The sequence below is a fragment of the Pocillopora verrucosa genome, chromosome 4 (genome assembly GCF_036669915.1).
Source record: "Pocillopora verrucosa isolate sample1 chromosome 4, ASM3666991v2, whole genome shotgun sequence".
In the NCBI taxonomy this organism is placed as follows: Eukaryota; Metazoa; Cnidaria; class Anthozoa; order Scleractinia; family Pocilloporidae; genus Pocillopora; species Pocillopora verrucosa.
The window spans coordinates 12,582,134-12,599,829 of NC_089315.1; the positions used below are offsets into that span (position 1 = coordinate 12,582,134).

Below are 17,696 nucleotides of genomic sequence, written 5' to 3' on the forward strand. Positions count from 1 at the left end.
CTTTAACCCTCAAGAGTGATGAGCTTTCTATTTCTCCTTAAAGTATCACCTCTTAAATAGTAAGGTCGTGAGAATATAGGAAACGATCACCAACCCAAAGAAACTCTTGATTGTTGAACCAATTATCCCTGTCAGTACCATGAGTTATGAGAAGAGGACGGAATGAGCATACTGATATAAGAATGTAAAAGATAAACCAGTCCTCAGATTTGCCCTCATGAATTCGATGGTTAAGTATATCTCTTTAATACGACCCAAGGAGATACAGGAATGCCTCAATCTGACGAATGTTTGTTTATTCACATGTTGATAAAGCGTCTAATGTTGCGTGACAAAGTGATTCAATATTCGCTAATTACTAAGCACATAAATGAGCATATATGAGCGCTCCGGGCCCTTCAACTCGCAGTATATCAAGCGTGACTAGAACAAACTTGCTGAGTCACTTGGCAGCAAGGATTAGTTACATAATCGCTTGATTATCAACCTTTTAGAAGACAACAGCAAGTGACGGCGAACATGTTACTCCTGGAAGAACTCCCAGGGTTTCTAACAGTCTTGATAAACCTGCACATGAGGTTCGACTCGACATACGTACAGAAAGAACCCGTAAATTTTACTTCGCTGAATCCTGTCGGTGATTGCCCCGGATCACTGAACGGAGCAATGCGAGACCCAGACAAATGTCTTGTTGTCATCCAAGAATGGTGGGGCATGAACGAGCAGATAAAACAACAAGCGTTAGATATAGCCGGTTTGGGAAGTATGACGACAATTGTACCTGATTTATACCGGGGAATAGTGGCTGAGAACAGCACGGAAGCGTTCCATCTTGTAACCAACTTGGATTACGCGGGTAAGTTAATTCACAACGAGCACCCATATTTGCACTAGAGCGGTCGTCTATTTATCTCGGATTAGAAGACGACGATTTACTAGTGTGGCATATCATTTCCTTCATATGTATGCTCGTGACTGACCATTGGTTTCGAAACTGATCAAACGTGAAACGTAAAATATTCAGGCATAGTCGCTCAGCTCAGCTGCGTAAATTACTCGCGAGATTCGCGCGTGACATTAAAAGGAGTTTTTTCAGCCGTTTTGTCTTCTTTGTCAATGTGATTAGCGAAAAATTTGACGACTTGACATTATCTAACTCGACCAACTCGACATTGAGAGGGGAATGGGGTTTGCAGTTTTGGTCGAGCGTTGATATTCAGTTGTTATTCATTTCACAGGTGCCATCCAGGATATTAAAGGTGCGGCACAGTACCTTCTAAAACAAGGTTGCAGGAAAGTTGGTGTTACTGGCTTCTGCATGGGAGGTGCCTTATCACTCGCCGCCGCAGCTCTTGTGCCAGAAATCTCTGCCGCTGCACCGTTTTATGGCATTCCTGATCCTCGGCTCGCAAACATGTCTACCATTAAAATACCGGTGCAGTGTCACTTTGGCAAATTAGACCGATCCAACACAGCTAACATTACAGAATATACCAAGCTCAGGCAACAACTGGACGCCGGAGACGTGAATTACGAATTCTATGAATACGAAGCTGGTCACGCTTTCACCAATCCGCACAGCAGAAATTATAACGAATCCATAGCTGAGCTGTCGATTGGTCGAATGATTGACTTCATGAAAAAACATTTAGGAGGTTCAGGAAAGTGATGAACACCCTGTGGGAAACAATCAACCATTCTTTCGCTTACTTCCTATTCTTAATGTAGGCACAATAAGCTGCTTAAGCACTGAGTCAGCGATTAGAAATAAGAGAGCACACTGGGTCGAAGTGGTTCGAGCCCTGGGATTTTAACTACCATGGGAGTTCTTTTTTTCACAGCCCTAAAAGCACTATTGATTAGTTACTGCCATCATTATTGTAATTATTAATTGTTTTCACCGCTACAAATTTATGCCGGCCTGGATTATTGATTTATAAAACATACATGGCTTTGACTTCGTTAAACTGTGATGAAAAAAAAAGTAACAAAACGAAAAACGTTGTGTCTCAGGATGTCTTTCAGCTCAGTAAGTAATAAGCAAAGAATCTTTTTGAGTGATCTCGTCGCATTGGTGTATCAAGACAGTCTGACAGATCAGGCGGAGATAGTATAACGCATGCGCTTTCTTTTCTTCAAATACTAGGGCGGCTGGTCACTTGAACCATTCCAACAGGAGATTATAAACTGAAAAAATCTCATGAACTGAAATAATTCTCAAATACTGGGTTGTGTACAACACAATAGTGTAAACATAAAAAAATTCAAACATTTATATACAAATACAATTTTACGAAATTGCACTGAAAAGCAAGACTTAGACTTCCCTTAACTACAAGTATATGAAAGACAAACCCAAGAGAGTTCAAAAGACTTTTGGTCAATTGAACATTTCCGCAAGGAAACGATAATTTTGCTAACATGTCGACTATAAAATTATGAAAGTAAGGAAAATTGTACCAATACGTTTTCAGAGCAATCTTCATCTAACTTACCGAGTTGCAAATTTCACATGGAAGGTAAGAAACATTGACTTTAAGAGGCGGAGACATGACCTGTGAGGTCTTGAAAAATGAAGCCAACATCCCTAAGCCATCCTTGCGCCTTCTTAGTTTATCACTGCCTCTTTGGCGTTTTTCTATACTTTTATAAGTTTTGCACAGCGCAAAAGATTTCTCAAAATATCGTATGGTCAGTGGCACTCGACTAAATTAGTTATTGCTTCCTATTTATCTGTAAAAAAGTTTCATTTTAAGAAAACTGCCATTTAAAGCGAGTTATTTACAGATACAAAAAAGCGTGGGAAGTTTATTTACAAATGTACACCAGAATCATTGGTGACACAGTTAACTTCTGCACCTATAATGATTTCCTCAACACTATGGCGGGATGGCGTCTTTTACGGCCCTCATCATTTGTCGACGAGTTGCATGTTACTTGTGGTCAAAGGACGAACTTCATCGTCTTTCTCTTTTTTAAGGCCATACCTAGGAAAACAATTAATGATTGCAAAGCTAAGTTATATTGTCACATCTGAGCATTATAACCTCCAATCCTGATCACGGGCGTGGCCAACTTTTCGACTTGTTGGCCTGTATCCTAACAAAGTTAAATTTTTGTACCCAAATTTGAAAGAGTTGTTATAAAAGTCAGGCGGGCAGAAAAGACTTCTAGGGCCAACAAGACTATGGGCTATCTACGCCCCTGCTTATAAAGAGCAATATATATATATTTTTTATTTATTTATTTTTTATTTTATCATTACTTTTTTTGATAAAGAACAATATGGCGAGAGCTTTCGTAGTCTCCTTCGGAGACGCTTTTCGGTATGTCACGCAAATCTTTCGCAAGATCGTCGCGCAGGTGATAGCCGAAAGAACGACTGCAAAGGAGGGTAGAGCCACAGCCAGGGGTTGTCCTGCTCAAGTCCATACATTTACAATCCGTGATTTACCACTGCCTTTTGAAAAGTATAAATGAATTTATGATGACAACGCAGTTTGGGATTCCAAAGAAAACCCTAATCTTTAAACAAAATATTTTCAAATGTGTTCGAATCCTGCATTTTGTTTTGTTTAGCAGCCAGGCCGCTTGCCTTAGGGAGACAGGCCGGGGTAAACGATTACCTTGGGGACAGGGCATGTTAAAAGCGCTCCTTTAAGACTGATCCCACGTTTTTTGTTTAGTGATAACGATAGTCATGCTTGCGAGTATTGAAAATGTTCAGGATAGGGTTTTGCATCACTTCAAGTAATAATAATAACATCTGATATCTTACCAGCATGTGACGCCTACACACAACCCCGCTAAGAGTACAGCACCACAAAATGCAGCAAAATAAAAATATAATAGCTTTGTCTTGCCCGATGTCCCATCAAATTCTGTTGGCTTCATGGAGTCAAGATGCAGCCTTGCCGAACCAGTGATTTGACATCCTAATGCGGTATTGAGGATTTCTTCATTCGCAGGCTCTCTGACAAGGGTAATCAACACATTCTTCGATAAAAATTTGCCGTCTCCTACTGAGATAAAAAACGCCACTAGAAGCTCTCCAGGACTGTATGGGTCCTCCATCGGGTATTCAGAGACTATGTAAACTTGATAACTGGCAGTTAAATCAGAAGACAAAAACCAGCATAAGAAAAAGTAACAAAGTTCTCACTCATCAACAATAGAAGAAGTCAATTCGCCTACGAATTGACGCATAAATTCACTTACACACTTACGCATAAATTCACTCACAACCTCAGCCAACTTACTAACGACTACCCCTAATTAACTAGTTTATGGTCTTGGTCAACTCGCCTTCAACTTGATGTACTTAGCACTGAGTTTGCAGACAAATTCCAACTTGAATGGAAGAAAATACGCTAACCAAGTCGTTGCTGGTACAAAGTCGTGTTTACTTTTCCAGGTTCATACCTACTCATCTATGCCAAATTGCTAACGATTCTAAATCAGATTTCGGAGCACAACTTTGCAAACTGATCAGCGATCAACACTCTAACATGCCAACTAGTCAGCGATGTTTAACATCTTGCAATTGGAATGTGGCGTGGTTAAAATGTCAAACTCAACTAAAAGTTATGATGTCATCGTCATCATACCTCTCTGGACTTGATTCGTCACATTTTTGTGGTGTACTGGAGCAGTAGTTTCCCACAATTTTCTTCACGGCGACAGTAAAATTAACTCTTCTTTTTTCGAACTACAAGAACGCAATATCGAGAAAACTATTGTAAACTTTAAATTAACCCTTTACACCCTAACATCAGTATGCATATTCTCCATACTGTTCGCCATACATTTCGTAGGTGCTGACAAGCTGGTAAGCTCCAAAGCTTCATAGTTAGTGATCATATTCTGTATGCCTATGACCTTAATGTTTGATTCAGGGGTGACATTGTAAGGAGAACGTAGATGCTAGGTACTCTTGAATGTTAAAGGGCATGATTTTACCAGGAGAAGTCATCTTTTATTCGAAATGAAGTGAATGCATCGAATTCTGTTGTTCCGATTGACTGAAGTGGTTACCGTGATTGGTTTTAATTTTACGACAGTCGAAATTTACTTTTAAGACAGTAAATAGCAAGGCAAAAACATGTGCGATATTTTTAGTTCTGCTATTTTTTTCTACAATAGTTAATTCTTCTCTGACCTTAGCTTCTGTCATGTCCGATATATACAACACCACTGCCTCTTGTTCTCCCCCAGATGGTGGTTGTGCTGTGGTCGCAGTTGGTGGTGCTGTGGTCGTAGTTGGTGGTGCTGTGGTCGCAGTAGGGTAAGTCACAGTTGGTTGTGCTGTGGTTGAGTTGGTCACAGGTGGCGCAGACGTTGTGGTTGCGGAAAATGTTGAAGACGGTGTTATGCCAGTTGAGGCAACTGAAACCGAGAGAGGAAATGGATGAAAAATCGAATACACTTCTGTCTAACTTTGATTTTATCTATCTCCTAGGATAAGTCTTACAGTCTCACTTGGGTTAGAAAGTGACTGGGGTTGTAAACAGTTTAGTTTGCGGTTTCCACTATCTCAATCGCCTTACGCTAGAAACATCTCACTCGTTGGTTTCTATCTAAATCCTTCGACTGAATTTTTATTTTTGTATTTGAACAAATCAAAAAAGACGTTTTAGAGTTGTGTACCTGTTGAAGCGGTCATGGTTGCCAGTACTGTTCCCGTGGAATAAAGTGCTGTTGAAAAAGCGAGCATGATGTAGTCACGTTTTAAATTCCTTTACTAAAATCAAGTTCTACCCCTACAACTTATCTCTCTGGGAGACCCTGTAAGAAAACCTCTTCCTCGAGCTAAGTCAGTTTAAAGCGGTTTTATTTGAGCTTGCGTGAAGGCTGCTGGAGAAACTGGCGGAAAATGCATTACACAAACCATTTTTTCGAAACATATATTTGGAAAATTATCCTCGATGATTTTCCAAGGTAATAGAGTCTCAACGGTGGCATTCTCTAAAAGTTCAGCCCCAATATACAACTATAATGAAATAAATTTAAGACTGCTTTTAATCTGGTTATTATTAATCATCCGAAGTTTTAAGACGCCTTTCTGTCACTTGTATGGAAAATATTTGTTGTATCCATAGATATCTGGGATATCATTATCAATATTGCCTACGTGTAACTCTCTGGTGGAAAAACCCACTTCCGCTGGTTAAAAGAGGTAGACATTTACGAAACTTTGCGATTTTGTTCCATTTTTCAATTTGTTTCCTTTTCGATATACCACGAGTGATAGTAGTGAATCGGTGGATTCTTACAACTACCAGGAGCTCATTGCTATAATGTACGGGTAGTGGGCTCCTGCAACTACCCAAGATTTATTTATTCTGTGAATACTGATGCACTTGTGAGGAAAGGTTTCTGCGGCTGATCACTATGCTCATATAATGCAGTCTCTTACAGGAATATCTGTCAGAATATCTTTGTAAAGAAATGATTGCATGGCTCCGAGGTCACCATCGACAAGAAACTAACAAACACTTCTCTTTCTGCACCGGTTATCCCGTCGCATTATGAACGCATTTTAATTCAAGTTAATTCAGTAGGTGAACGTAAACTACTAAGAATCGAATAACTTACATGTTTGAGACCGAGTTTGATAAACCTGAATGAGGAAATTCGTGGAGCGATTTTCTCAAAAGCATTTTAGCGCAGTCTCTTGCCCATAGCAACGCGGAATTTTCTGCGAAGGTTTATAGAACTTCAATGTTTGGCAAGATGGAAAAGCAAACAAATCCGAAAAAATGCTCCAGAAACTCCGGCTTAATTCAATCATACTTCTTTATGGTGACTTGACACTGCGGGAGGAAGACAGAATTGAAATGCCCCTTACTTACATTCAAAGCATACTGAAAAGACAGACGCTTCCTTATTGAGACAACCGCGGAGGTCGATCGGCGTGATTTGCCTTTTTGTTTGCGATTGTAAAGAACAGAATCAGGAGAGGAGGTTCATTTAAAGGATTGCTCGTTAAAGCAATGCGAAAAATATAGCAATGATCTTATGATTTGTAAGTTTACACTAGAATACATGTGTATTTGATATCAAACAGCCAGCTTTCTGTGATTATGCGCTAAGACATTCAATATAAGCAACCGCGTGCATTGTTACTCACCCGTAGAGTGCGTAGAGTTAGCTGATGCCTCTGCCCGATCGCAAATTAAGAACAAAGCAGTTTGAAAGACAAAAAAAATCCCGAAGCGAAACATCACTGTTGGTAAACACGAGAACTAGCTAAAACTGCATCGGTGGCCAACATCGAAATCCGTCCGAAGCGAAATAGAAACTCGATATGTGGGTATGTTGACTTGGACTTGCACCAGTATACGTCACTAATCACCTAAGAACCGTATGTCACGCAATGTTTAGCGGTAAAAATTAAACAAATTAGCGAATACACTCTCACCCCTTTCCCCCCTCTCACAGAAAGAACAGAACGAAAAAAGAAAAAAAAAGAATTTTTAATACTCTGAAAAAAGCCGGTTTGGGAAAGATGCAAAAATAAAGATATCCACTGATATTCTGGGTACTGCATAAACTGACCCATAAAATGAAGAACAAAACAGTTTGAAGGACAAAAAATATCCCGAAGCGAAATATCACTGTTAGTAAACACGATAACTAGCTAAAACCGCATCGGTGGCCAACAAAGAGATCCGTCCGAAGCGAAATAGAAACTCGATCTGTGAGTATGTTGAAAGTGTACGTCACTAATCAGTTCCAGAAGAACCGTATGTCACGCAATGTTAAGAGGTAAAAAGTGAAAAAAATTAGCGAATACACTCTCAGCCCCTTCCCTTCCCCTCCCACAAAAAAATCAGAACGAAAAACAAAAAAAAAGAATTGAAAAAGGATTTTTAATGCTCTAAAAAAAGCGGTTTAGGAAAGATGCAAAAAGAAAGATATCTGTGATAAGCCGGGGTGGTACTGCTTAGACTGACCGGGGGCCCGAGGAATTTTGACTCTGTCAGGAGCCCATGTCCTCCTGATACTGCACAAAAAATATTCATTTTTACTGGAATTTCACAGTTACTCATTTTGTTGTAGCTATCATCGTTGTTGCTGCTGTAATTTGTTCCTGTTGTATCCGAATGCGGGAAATTTCTTCGTTCCCCTTTTCTTCCTACGACGAGGCGCGCATCTAAGGACATCTCTGGAACTCTCGGAACTTAGTAGATAAGCCCTATTTGCAGAAGATTTAAGGAAAATCTTTGAGTATACAAGAAAGTTCGAATTTTCTTCTGATCACGTTGTTGTAGTTGTCTTCTATTTACACTTCCTAATCTTGAGCCATACTTACTCAGCGGTTTCGCTCTTAAAGTTACTTCGATAAGAACAAAGATGGCGGTGGATTTGAGTGCAGCACGCCGACAACTTTCAGAGGCTCTTGGGGACTACTCTCAAACGTATGATCATTTGTTCTGTATTTTTTGTAGCTAAACAATTATTAAAATTTTGCTATGTTTGATTTCCTATATCTTTAAGGTACTGGAACAACATGAAGCTCTGGTATAAACAAAAGGTTAGTAACTGTGAACTTTCACATCTACCCTCTCAAGGTGATGGGCTGTCAAGCTTGACAGCACTATCCTCCAACAGAGAGCCTCAAAGTGTGTTCCTGGCTCAAGATGTATTTATGTTTTTTACTTATTCTCAACTTTGCGTAGAAAGACGGTGATGGCGAACCGTTGGCTGGTCGCGTAGAAACTCCAGTGTTAAATATTATACCAACCCCTAGTTGTCAATTTAGAGCGCAAATCAGGTTCAAAAGGATTTTGAGAGTGAAATATTTATGAGCAGAAGTTAAACCTGGCCACATCAACGAGAGAAATTGGTGTTTTTATTGTGATCATTTATGATATCCGTCAGAGGGTGGGAAGGAAACCCAGACCCAAGGCCCCCCTCCCCTCTAAATCTCCTTGGACCTATTTTACATTCCCCTCTTAGTTTTGCCAGCTGATACCATGGCAGAGATAATGGATGTTTCTTTTGATAAGCACATATTAATTTTTGTGGGATGATGTTTTCTTAGTTTGAGTTTGTTTTACACAGATTTCCAAGGAGGATTTTGATGCACAAGCCAAGAAATGTCTTGGGAATGATAACCGTAAGTAAATAGCGTCACGATTTACAAATGATTAAAATCTTTAGTTTCCTCACCACTTTCACAAAAGATACTGTTTCAAAACAAATCCATTTTGTGCCACACCTGACAAATTATATCAACCCTTCAACTTGCATGATCTTATTGTTTAATTTTCCCTCCAACTGTTACACATTTCCTGGTAAATTAGTCACAAGAATTTGGTGTTAAATGAAGACAACAGCTTCTACCTGATAAGTTCGAGATTTCTCATCACCTGTTTAGTGGATATAGTGTGGATATTTAAGAGATTAAGATTTCTGGGAGTTAAATGGTTACTAAATTTTCTGCTATGATTTTCCTAGTTCTTTATTAAGTTAGGCTTATAACTAAAAAAAATTTAAATACTTTAAAATATAACTCATTAATCAGATGATCAGATTAAACAAGCCTGAAATGTAATTGTATTATTTGGAACAAATTGAAGAGAATGTATTGAACATCATATCCAACCTCATTTGACATGTCCTCTGGAAAAATTAGCTTATGGAGAAAAAATAACTTGATCAAATGAATTTGTATTAAGCATATGGATCATTATAATTCAATAGCAAGAAAAACAACAGATGTCATTGCTTGATATGCCAGCTGCCTGAGACTGTGTGTGGGAGGGGAGATTATGGTTTATTTTTGCAGTCTTAAGATAATTCCTTTCTTCTCTCTTTTGTAGTTCATTTCCATAATGAATTTCTTCTTGCCATTTTGGCAAAATGTCAAGCCCTTGGATCTTCTCCAGGTGAGTCACTGAAAATTAAGACTTTTTAAATGATTCTAACAGAGTTAAATTGCCATTCAGATCTATCATATCATCTTGCAGTAAACATTGATGAAATCAATCTAATTTTCTTCCTGTCTTGTAGCACCTCATCCAAAAACTCCACAGAAGTTACCTCCCAAACCACAGCTGATTAAGAAAGGAAAAATTAAGAAGCAAAAGAAAGTGTTAAGGGCCAATTTTGAGGTACAGTGATTTTCAAGTCTTTGTTTGGGATAATGTATCACTGGTCATAATGAAATCTCATTTCCTCATATTTCACTATACTATCCTTGTCCATGCTCTTTTTGGTAATACAGTATGATACTTGTAATGAAAAGTCAATTGAATAGGTGTTGACTAATATTTTTAATTTTTGGTTTAATCACCAGCAAAGATTTGCTCCATGTGACCCTTTACAGAATGCTCCACAGCTGTCTTTGAAGGTTTGTTTAAACATATTCAGATCATCTACTTACAATCAGATCTTTTCAACCCTTATGACTTCAATATTTTCTCTTTTGCCCCCATTTATTTAACATAGAAACCCCCTCCTTCCCTCCCCCCCCAAAAAAAAAACAATGTTGTATCATAATTCCATGAACTTTAAGCTGCATACAGGTAACATTGAATGGGGGAAGGGGGGTTCTTGTTGATGATTTAGAGAGTGGTAGAAACAGGAGTGTTATTCTGCACATGGACAGAACTTTTCAAACATGATATATCAATTAGTTTTGATGCTGATTGTAGTTCCTGTTCATATATTGCTGTGAGCAACAGAAACACAAGTATAATTATTGATTATTATTTCATCTGGGAATGAAATTTAAACAAATTGAAACTTAGACATAATATACATTGTTTTACATGGGTTGCTTGTATTCTCAACCACATATGTTCTTGTTTTTTTGTTTTTTTTAATATGTTTTCTCCTTTGGCTGATGTTGTTGCAATTTCCCATATATAGGGTAAGTACCACTCGTGATAATGATAATAATAACAATAATAATAATAATGATGATGATGATCATAGCAAATACTGTATCCATTTATTAAAACATTGCTAGATTTTTAGTAGAATATTATGAAAAGTCAATGCACATATAAGATATGTTGATTATAGCTAAATGTTGTTCTCAGAGATGTGGTTGAGGGTGCAGACATCTGGGTAAGCACCCTCCCTGGGCTCAATGTGTGGTGATGGTTAGCAGGATACTTTACTCTTGCAGTGCCTTTTGTCAACCAGGAGTGTTAATGGGGTCCCTGTGAACTGTCAGGGAAAGTTGACAAAAAGCTGAGGGGAATAAATTCCAGCAATCTCAGGGCAATTATGCATGTGATATCTCACCTTCTTTTATTGGGGTTCTCCTCTCTTCTAAGCGTTCTCCTTTTCTGGTGGTAACCAGAAAAATTTACTGCCTGTAGTACCTCTTTCACTTCTTAGAATTTATTGGGATTATTGAAAATTTATCGCATAAAAGATTGTTCTACCCATTTAAAAACATTTTACCAGTTGTGCATAAATGAAGGGAGATCACCGTCTGTAATATTATAATTTTTTGATCCATACACAAAAGTTTGGTTAATCACAATTGTGAAAATGAAAAAAGATGTTGCAAATATTGTGCAGTATGATATAGATATTTTATAGTGCAAACATGTACAATAGTTCCAGAGAAGCTACCACACATTTCCTTGTAAATTGATTTCAAGAATTAGGTGTTCAATCAAGGTAATAAATTGTAGCTGATGAGTTTGAGTATTCTCACAACTTGTTTGCTGTATAATGCATGGATAGTATAGGGAGAATTTACATGGCAATCAGTTGTGGTAGTTAAGGGGTTAACCCTTTCACTCCCACAAGTGACCAAGACAAAATTTCTTCTTACAATATCAATACAATATCAAGCAGATAGGTGATGAGAATAGAGAAGAATATCAATAAGGGGAATTATTAGCTGATCCAATACCAAATTCTCTGAGCTAACATCATAAGAATTGTATGGCAGACAGTAAGGAGAATTACTTGTTAGATCTTGGGAGTGAAAGGGTTAAGCATTTTGTGTTTTTACAGAGCTTTCAGAAGACAGTGAAATTGGTCTTTGTTCATATGACTTGATGTTACCGGACTCTGCTACCATATATGGCAGATTGTTTCTTGGTGCTTGGGATGCTGGGTTGGACAGTGTTGCGGATGAAACAGTGAACCTAATGCTTCATGCCACAGAGGTACTGGAATGTCACTGCAAATTTGTCCTAGTGTAATAGGTTAAAGGTTGAGTGCACAATGTTCTTTTCTTTAGTAAGGTTTAATCTTTTACTTTGTTGCCTCATTCTTTACATTAATGGTTGAATGTGGGAGAAGCTGTGGTTTTGGTTTGCACTTCTATCATTAAAGAACCTCTATATTAAACATCATTTAACAATAGCCAAGAAATAAATTATTGTTAAATTAAAATATTGGAAGAGAAACCTTGATTTTATTTTATCTTGAATTTACAGAGTAGGTAAGAAGTTAATTTCTTTGAAAATTTTAAATAAACATAAATATAGTGTTTAAGGACCCCAAAATAGCAGGAGGCAGACCAGTTGGCTAATTACAAAGTGCAGCCAAGCTGTCAAATTCAAGACAACCACTATTAAATCCAGTGCGTAGTGGGATGGAGGGCTGGCACCAACAGATAACAAGACCAATGCCCTAACCACTCAGCCACACTACCTCTTAGAGAAATATCACAAAGAAGCAAAATAATGTTTAAAAAAAAGGGCTTGAAGTGTATCAGTTGAGAAAAAACACATGTACTCAAGCGGAAACTGGTTCTCATTTAAAAATTTCTCAACTTCTAAGTACCTGCAATTTCAATCTTTCTTCCCTATCATCAACATCTCCAACTCAAGACACCCCCCAGTGCTCATTCCTATTCAGGTTAAATGAATGGCATTCAATTATTTTTTTCTCTTATCAGTACCTAGTGAAAGATATTTTGACAGTTTGCTGCTCAATGAGGAGCAACTTTAGACTCAGGGATGGACATTTCCGCTATGCCATGGGTGGGACCTACCCCAGGATGCACCTCAGAAATAGTACCAGTCCCTGGCCACCAGGTGCTGAAAGGTAAGCATTGTGAATTTTTTAAAGGCGTGTATTATTTCCTTAAGCGGTAGGTTTTATGAATTGTTGAAAATTTTAAAGCAGTCTTGCTTCTGCTTAAGCCCTAGTTCTTGCAACTATAAGAGGAGGCCAGAACAGTTCTGAAATTACACAAGCAACCACCCTACGTATAAACTTTCAAAGGCCATAATGGTTAAATTTGAACGGGAGTTTAATGGTTTAACTTGCCAAAGTTTATCTTGTTTTCTCTAGTATTGCTACTCCCCATCCCCCCCCCCCCCAAGGTTCATGATTGTCTCAGCCCGTTGTGTCTTGTGGAAGTCATGAAATGACAGCTCGCAAGGTTTTGAAAAAATTAACTTCAAATTCAAGGCGAGCTTAGATGAAAATTCTGATGTTTTATTTCTTTAATCGAATTATTACCTTTTTCATTTACCACATAAGATGATACTCTATTTGGGTGAAGAAGCGAACACACTGGATACGAAAAGCTGGCGAATGAAGCCCCGGGCTATTTTTTTTCCCGCGCAGGGGTCGTAGTTCGCGTCAAACCGTTCGGCCCTACACACGTCAGTTTTCACTGTGATTTTCGATGGGATTGCACGAGCGGCGCGGGACGCGTCATCTGATAATAAATAAACCGTAGTCCTCAGTCACAATCATTTCATGTGAATCGACTTCCGGGCGAATCAACTTACGGGCGGTGAGACCCGTTGCCATGACCCGATGAGAGTTTTAACCCAGGTCTCTCGAAGACTAGCGCGCTGACCATGGAAACCGCCGCCTCCTCTGCAATACGCAAAACATGCAGTTGAGCGCGAGCGTTTCCTCCCTGTAAAAGCGCGCGCTTTGACAACAAAGGAAAAAAGGCCATTGTTACGTTAGTTGCAGAAAAGTTAGCGTACGCAAAGGACACAACTTTCTGTCAGCGACCTTCAAGTTGCCAGTTTTGTTACAGAAAAAGCGTTTTGAGCAAGTTTCCATAACGAAAAATGGCTTCAACTTCGATTAAAAGCAGACAGGAATCTTCGCGGAATCTTTCCTATAAAGACGTTGAGAGAATTCGACTGGAAGCTCAGGCCAAAAAAGAGATAGCAAAAAGAGATGCCGTCTTCCAAGCCAACTTGTATTTTGCTGTCCAAGAAATGACGGGTAAACGGAAGAGGATGAAAGTCAGAGAAGAGACAACGGCGGCAGACGAGAAGGGGCCTGAACCGGCCAGAAACACTGAGCAGGACACATTAACTGGTCGCGTCTGTCGCTATGTGAAGATTGGCTGTTCATTGGTGTTTGATGCAGTAGCTGTATATGGACTGTTCAAGTTAACGCAACCATACTTCTAAGTCTTGGCTCAGTATTGGGGGAGGGGAGGTACTGACTGAACTGAAAGAAAGAAAATAAGAACGAACAATGTGGGTTTTTATGTTCTTCTTACTCAGGAAAATGGTTTCTATGACTTCTCAACTCCAAGATTTTTACACGAAGAAGGAAAACAACAGAAGGGAGATGAAGATAGCAACAACTTCAGCATGAACAGCAAAATACAAGTTGAAATCGATTTTTGTAGAGTTTACGAATCAATCAGGATGTACTAAGAAATAAACAATTTTTCCCCTATCAAACGATGGAATTTTTTTTTGCTTTTCCTCGCGGAAAGTTTATCCAGGCTTTTCTATCAGTTGAGAAGCGAGAAAGAAAAGTTATAGTTAAAAAGCAAGCAAAAGAAAACTAGGCATGTGAGCCCACGAGAAGTGAGCCCGCGCTAAGCTTTCCAGCTTTTGGTTGGCGGAAACAAGCGAAATGGCGTGCGCGAAAAACAGGGGAGGGGCATGGGTTCGGGGAGAGAAAAAACTTCGCTGTGGAATCGACTACGAACAAAAAAGAGCGGTGAAAGTAGAGTCTGAAAAATGCTACTAGCTCTCATTAACGCTGTGGCACGAGCGGCGAGGGCCACAAGACTCGTGTTGCCTCGCGAATCAAGCGTGCGAGAGTCGTGTGTGGGGTCTGGCATGACTTTCGAGCCTAGACACTTGCAAGCTCCTGTAGGACCTCTCACGCTTAGAAGACAACCCTAATGAGAGCCTGCTTTTCGACTCTGATATTCGTAAAAGAATTGCTTCGCGTTTTGAGGTCTGGTACTGCCAATATTGTCAAGAAACTAGTTTAGACTCACCCACATATTTATCTTGTGTTGGTTCAGATCTTTAGGCTGTGTTAATGGTGCTGCCAGCAGTAGTAGCAACAGTGGTCGAACGTTGGAGCAAGCCGAAGCTGAGGCAGCGGTCACAGTTGCCAGCAGTGATAGTACGGGAACAGCTAAACCTCCAATTTCTCTTATGGATCTTAGGGATGCTCTACAGGTAGGTTGGAGATTTAATTATGTCTATAGTTACTAGTGGACTTCAACGAAAAAGCATTTCCTCATCATGTCAATCAGACGAAAATAGTCGTAGTGCCAAATGCGGGGCGAAAACGTCTGTGGGTCTTACTCTCGTCCATAACCTGAGTTGATGGCCTCTTCCGGTTCCTAGGTATCTCTTTTGAGGAGAAGGCTATCTTTTTTCTCTTCTCACATCTGCGGACGTTCGCGTAACGGAGTTTCGCGTTTCCTCCATCGAGATGAACGCCCGGTGGCAAGTTGCCCCTTCCATGCCCTAACATATGATAAGAAAAGCGGAAGGGGGAGGGGAGGGGAAGGGAGATAAAATCAGTAGAAAGGGCAAAGACCGGGAGAGTCCCTTGGTAACCAGTTTCAAAGGATAAAGCGTTACATTTTTAAATTAACTTCCGCAGTTGATAAAATCTTGTTTTTTTCTGCAGGTTCATCGGAGAGTGATTCCCTCGCATACTGTATATTCGGCAAACATCGAGAGAACACTTGCAAACATGTGTCACCCTGGTCATGACGAACTAGAACAAAACCAATTACACAAACTTGAGGCAAGACGAAGATATGAAAGACTGAAACAGCAAAGGAGCTTAAGCTTGAGATTGTAACTAAACGCCTTAGTGTGACCGTCTTCAATCCAGCCGCTGACACTAAAATTTCTACGTAGATTTCCATGAATATTTTACTCTGTCCAAGCCCAAAGAACTAAATTCAAGGCTTTGATGATAGAAGCGACTACCCTTTCTCGCCAACCGACCAAGAAATAAAAAATGGGCTCAAATCTTGTGGTTATTTAGTGGTAATATAACTGAGATAATGAATTTCTTGGCTATCTTTGGACACCTGTTGTGGTTTGTTTGTCATTTGCATATCAGCTGTTCAATTCCGGTTTCACGAAAGGGTAACAAAAGATTTTAATTATATTTCTTTTCTGTGAGGTAAATAAGTTATTGAGCAACATCTCCCGCTTTGACATACCACTCGAGGAAAGCCCCGTACCTTGTCACGTCGGCGTAACTCTTCAATCTTCTTGCGTGACAGTTAACCTGTCACGATAAGACCAGTAAACAAATAAGGAGTTGCCGTAGAAAAGGATACGCACGGGACTACGCTGGAAAAGGAAAAGTGACTGTCTAAACATCTGTTTGGCTGCTAATTTTCTCTAGTAAAGATAAAATGATTATTCAATGATTTGATAATTCGAGTATTTCTATAGCGCTATTTACGCAGAAATGATCATTAGTGCTTTACAATGATTCACCTACAAAACTATTCTACAACAATCTAAGTATACCATGTAAAATGTAAATGATACTTACAATAAATAAAATAATTCACATTAAATAATATTCAAAAACTGAAATAAAATAAAATTTCTGATGTAATACGGTTAAAGAAAAACCCACCCAAAAGGGTAGGTCTTGCGTTTAGCAATTGTCAATGATGGGATTGCACGCAATTTAGCGGGCGAACTATTCAATAAACATGGTGTAGCGGGATAATAGGATATAGCAACAAGCGTAAAAAGCATTTTCTCTTTATGTGGCTCCAGTAAAAAGGTGCCATTGCATCTAAAATTGAAAGACGACTTCGATTTAACACTAATTAAATCACCAACATACAGTGGCGCTAATCCGTGAATTGCCTGAAAAGCTAAAACTAATTTCAATTACACTTGAGTTGCACGTGTCTCGCTTCAAGTCTTATTGAAACAATTGTCGTAAAAAACTCTCTAAACCTTTTGCCAGTTTCCTACTTTGTTTACGTAAACATACTTTTTCTAAGGGTGGTTTCGTGTGAGGGGAAAGGAAAATTATTACGATTATGATATCTAGACATGATATTTTACAACCTCGCAAGGATTTTGTAGATCAGTGCATAAATTGTTCAGCTCGGCGACTCTCACGAGAATGTTTCAGTGAAGATTATATTTTAGGTTCCAAGCTTCCTGATAGTCACGTACACGTTCAGATCCCTGGTTAACAGCAGGGTGTCTCGTGCGTCTCTACTTACCGAGAGCCCGGAGAAAGCTACCTCTCATTTCATAGTATGAAATGGCCATCCACCAGAGGAACTTCTTAGCCTTTGTTCCAAGCTCTCAGGAAGCAGACAGAGTTCTTTCCTTTGCCCGTTCTCCCCCGCTCCCCTGAAGTGCCATGCTAAAATCACCGAGGTTGCCTTGATAACCTACCCCCAACAGTTATCAACAATGCGAACAAGAGAAGAGAGAGGTACTGTGGGAGTGGTTTACGCGGTAAAGTAGCCCGAAAGTCATCGCGCCCGA

The 17,696-nt window shown here is 39.4% G+C and overlaps 3 protein-coding genes across 4 annotated transcripts; 2 read left to right on the forward strand and 1 right to left on the reverse strand.

The window, feature by feature from the left end:
• Positions 1-382: 382 nt before the first annotated feature.
• LOC131796022 (protein usf-like) lies at positions 383-2,557 on the forward strand. The gene is made up of 2 exons (XM_059113670.2): positions 383-856; positions 1,239-2,557. The coding sequence occupies exons 1-2, from the start codon at positions 520-522 to the stop codon at positions 1,667-1,669; spliced, it is 768 nt and encodes a 255-aa protein (XP_058969653.1). The 5' UTR covers positions 383-519; the 3' UTR covers positions 1,670-2,557.
• Positions 2,256-7,322, reverse strand: LOC131796021 (uncharacterized). Of its 2 annotated transcripts, none has more exons than XM_059113669.2 (6): positions 7,130-7,322; positions 5,647-5,694; positions 5,159-5,385; positions 4,608-4,708; positions 3,779-4,105; positions 2,256-2,987 (listed from the first exon to the last, which is right to left on the reverse strand). In XM_059113669.2, exons 1-6 carry the CDS (start codon positions 7,221-7,223, stop codon positions 2,912-2,914), a joined length of 873 nt encoding a protein of 290 aa, XP_058969652.2. In that variant the 5' UTR covers positions 7,224-7,322; the 3' UTR covers positions 2,256-2,911. The 2 variants fall into 2 exon arrangements, with proteins under 2 accessions (XP_058969652.2, XP_066020917.1); XM_066164820.1 differs by having other exon boundaries at positions 5,159-5,391.
• Positions 7,323-8,324: 1,002 nt separating this feature from the next.
• LOC131796012 (transcriptional adapter 1-like) lies at positions 8,325-16,735 on the forward strand. Its single transcript, XM_066166067.1, has 10 exons — positions 8,325-8,420; positions 8,500-8,536; positions 9,067-9,121; positions 9,828-9,893; positions 10,018-10,118; positions 10,304-10,357; positions 11,985-12,140; positions 12,878-13,026; positions 15,224-15,383; positions 15,844-16,735. The coding sequence occupies exons 1-10, from the start codon at positions 8,356-8,358 to the stop codon at positions 16,018-16,020; spliced, it is 1,020 nt and encodes a 339-aa protein (XP_066022164.1). The 5' UTR covers positions 8,325-8,355; the 3' UTR covers positions 16,021-16,735.
• Positions 16,736-17,696: the final 961 nt, after the last annotated feature.

Bases quoted from the DNA above. Each gene is read 5' to 3' on its own strand.
- LOC131796022 (XM_059113670.2), top strand. From the start codon at position 520: ATGTTACTCCTGGAAGAACTCCCAGGGTTTCTAACAGTCTTGATAAAC. The intron at 857-1,238 runs GTAAGTTAATTC...TTCATTTCACAG, and splicing joins AACCAACTTGGATTACGCGG to GTGCCATCCAGGATATTAAA.
- LOC131796021 (XM_066164820.1), bottom strand. From the start codon at position 7,223: ATGTTTCGCTTCGGGATTTTTTTTGTCTTTCAAACTGCTTTGTTCTTA. The intron at 5,695-7,129 runs GTGAGTAACAAT...CTTTTTCAACAG, and splicing joins TAACTCTACGCACTCTACGG to CACTTTATTCCACGGGAACA. The intron at 5,392-5,646 runs GTACACAACTCT...TTCCTCTCTCGG, and splicing joins AACCATGACCGCTTCAACAG to TTTCAGTTGCCTCAACTGGC.
- LOC131796012 (XM_066166067.1), top strand. From the start codon at position 8,356: ATGGCGGTGGATTTGAGTGCAGCACGCCGACAACTTTCAGAGGCTCTT. The intron at 12,141-12,877 runs GTACTGGAATGT...TTCTCTTATCAG, and splicing joins TAATGCTTCATGCCACAGAG to TACCTAGTGAAAGATATTTT. The intron at 13,027-15,223 runs GTAAGCATTGTG...GTGTTGGTTCAG, and splicing joins TGGCCACCAGGTGCTGAAAG to ATCTTTAGGCTGTGTTAATG.